At 69.3% G+C, this 1,144-nt stretch overlaps 1 protein-coding gene across 1 annotated transcript in view; it reads right to left on the reverse strand.

Annotated features, from left to right (window-relative positions):
• EMIHUDRAFT_106669 (hypothetical protein) overlaps positions 1–1,144 on the reverse strand; it is a gene marked incomplete at both ends in the record, with an annotated part of 4,052 nt that overhangs the window by 2,033 nt on the left and 875 nt on the right. Inside the window, one exon of the mRNA XM_005759371.1 lies at positions 323–445. Coding sequence (XP_005759428.1) covers positions 323–445 — 123 coding nt within the window. The remainder of the gene's footprint in view (positions 1–322; positions 446–1,144) is intronic.

Raw genomic sequence — 1,144 nt, forward strand, 5'->3', positions numbered from 1 at the left:
AGCGTCGACGGTGGGTTTAGGCTACCGTGGGGTAGGGAGGGTGGGTTCGGGTACCGTGGGGTAGAGGAGGGTGGGTTCGGGTACCGTGGGGTAGGGGAGGGTGCGTTCGGGTACCGTGGGGTAGGGAGGGTGGGTTCGGGTACCGTGGGGTAGGGGAGGGTGCGTTCGGGTACCGTGGGGTAGGGGAGGGTGGGTTCGGGTACCGTGGGGCAGAGGAGGGTGGGTTCGGGTACCGTGGGGCAGAGGAGGGTGGGTTCGGGTACCGTGGGGTAGGGAGGGTGGGTTCGGGTACCGTGGGGGAGGGGAGGGTGCGTTCGGGTACCTCGCCGCCCTCCGAGCCTCCCGCCCCAGGCGCCTCGCTCGCCCCCGCCCCGCCCCGCCCCTCGCCAACGCTCGCCGCGTCCGCCCACGCGTCCCAACAAGGCGACGCCGCGTGCCGCAGCACCTGCGGGGGGCGCAGGAGGAGCACACAGACTCGGCGAAGGGGGGGCGAGACTCTCTGTGTCTCTGGCTCTGTGTCTATGTCTCCCTCTCTGTCTGTCTGTCTGTCTGTCTGTCTGTCTCTCTCTCTGCGCGCCCCCCCTCCCCTCCCTGCGACTCTCTGCCCGGCTGCCTGTCTCTATCTGTCTGTCTCCGCCTGTCTCTGTCTGTCTCTGTGAGAGGGAGAGGCAAACAGAGACACCTCTCTCTCTCTGCCTCTTCCCTCTCACACTCTCCCGTCGCGCCCTCTCTCTCCGTCTCTCTCGGCGGCCTACCACCGGCGCGGCGTGACGACCCTCCCCCGCTCGCAGCGACACCGCCCGCGCCTCCCCCCTCTCCGCGCCGCCACGCTCGCGCCGCTGCTGCGAGCGCCTGTGCCCGTGTGACTCCTCTCCTCTCCACGTCTACGCGTCTTTGCTCGCCACGCCTCGGACAAGGCCTTGGTCGGCGATGCTTGGCTTGGCTCCTCTTCCGTCTCCCTCCCTCCCTCCCCCCCCCCCCCGCAGAGGAAAAGAGAGTCACCGCTGGGTCATCTCGTGCGGAGCGGACTTGCTGCTGCAGCGCGTCGACGGGGTCGAATTGGCTGTCCTCAGCCACAAACAGGTGGCCGTGATGCCGCGTGAGCGCGGCGCCTATGAGCGAGCGCTCGCCTTCGCTCCGGCGG

This window comes from Emiliania huxleyi (genome assembly GCF_000372725.1).
Source record: "Emiliania huxleyi CCMP1516 unplaced genomic scaffold EMIHUscaffold_80, whole genome shotgun sequence".
In the NCBI taxonomy this organism is placed as follows: domain Eukaryota; phylum Haptophyta; order Isochrysidales; family Noelaerhabdaceae; genus Emiliania; species Emiliania huxleyi.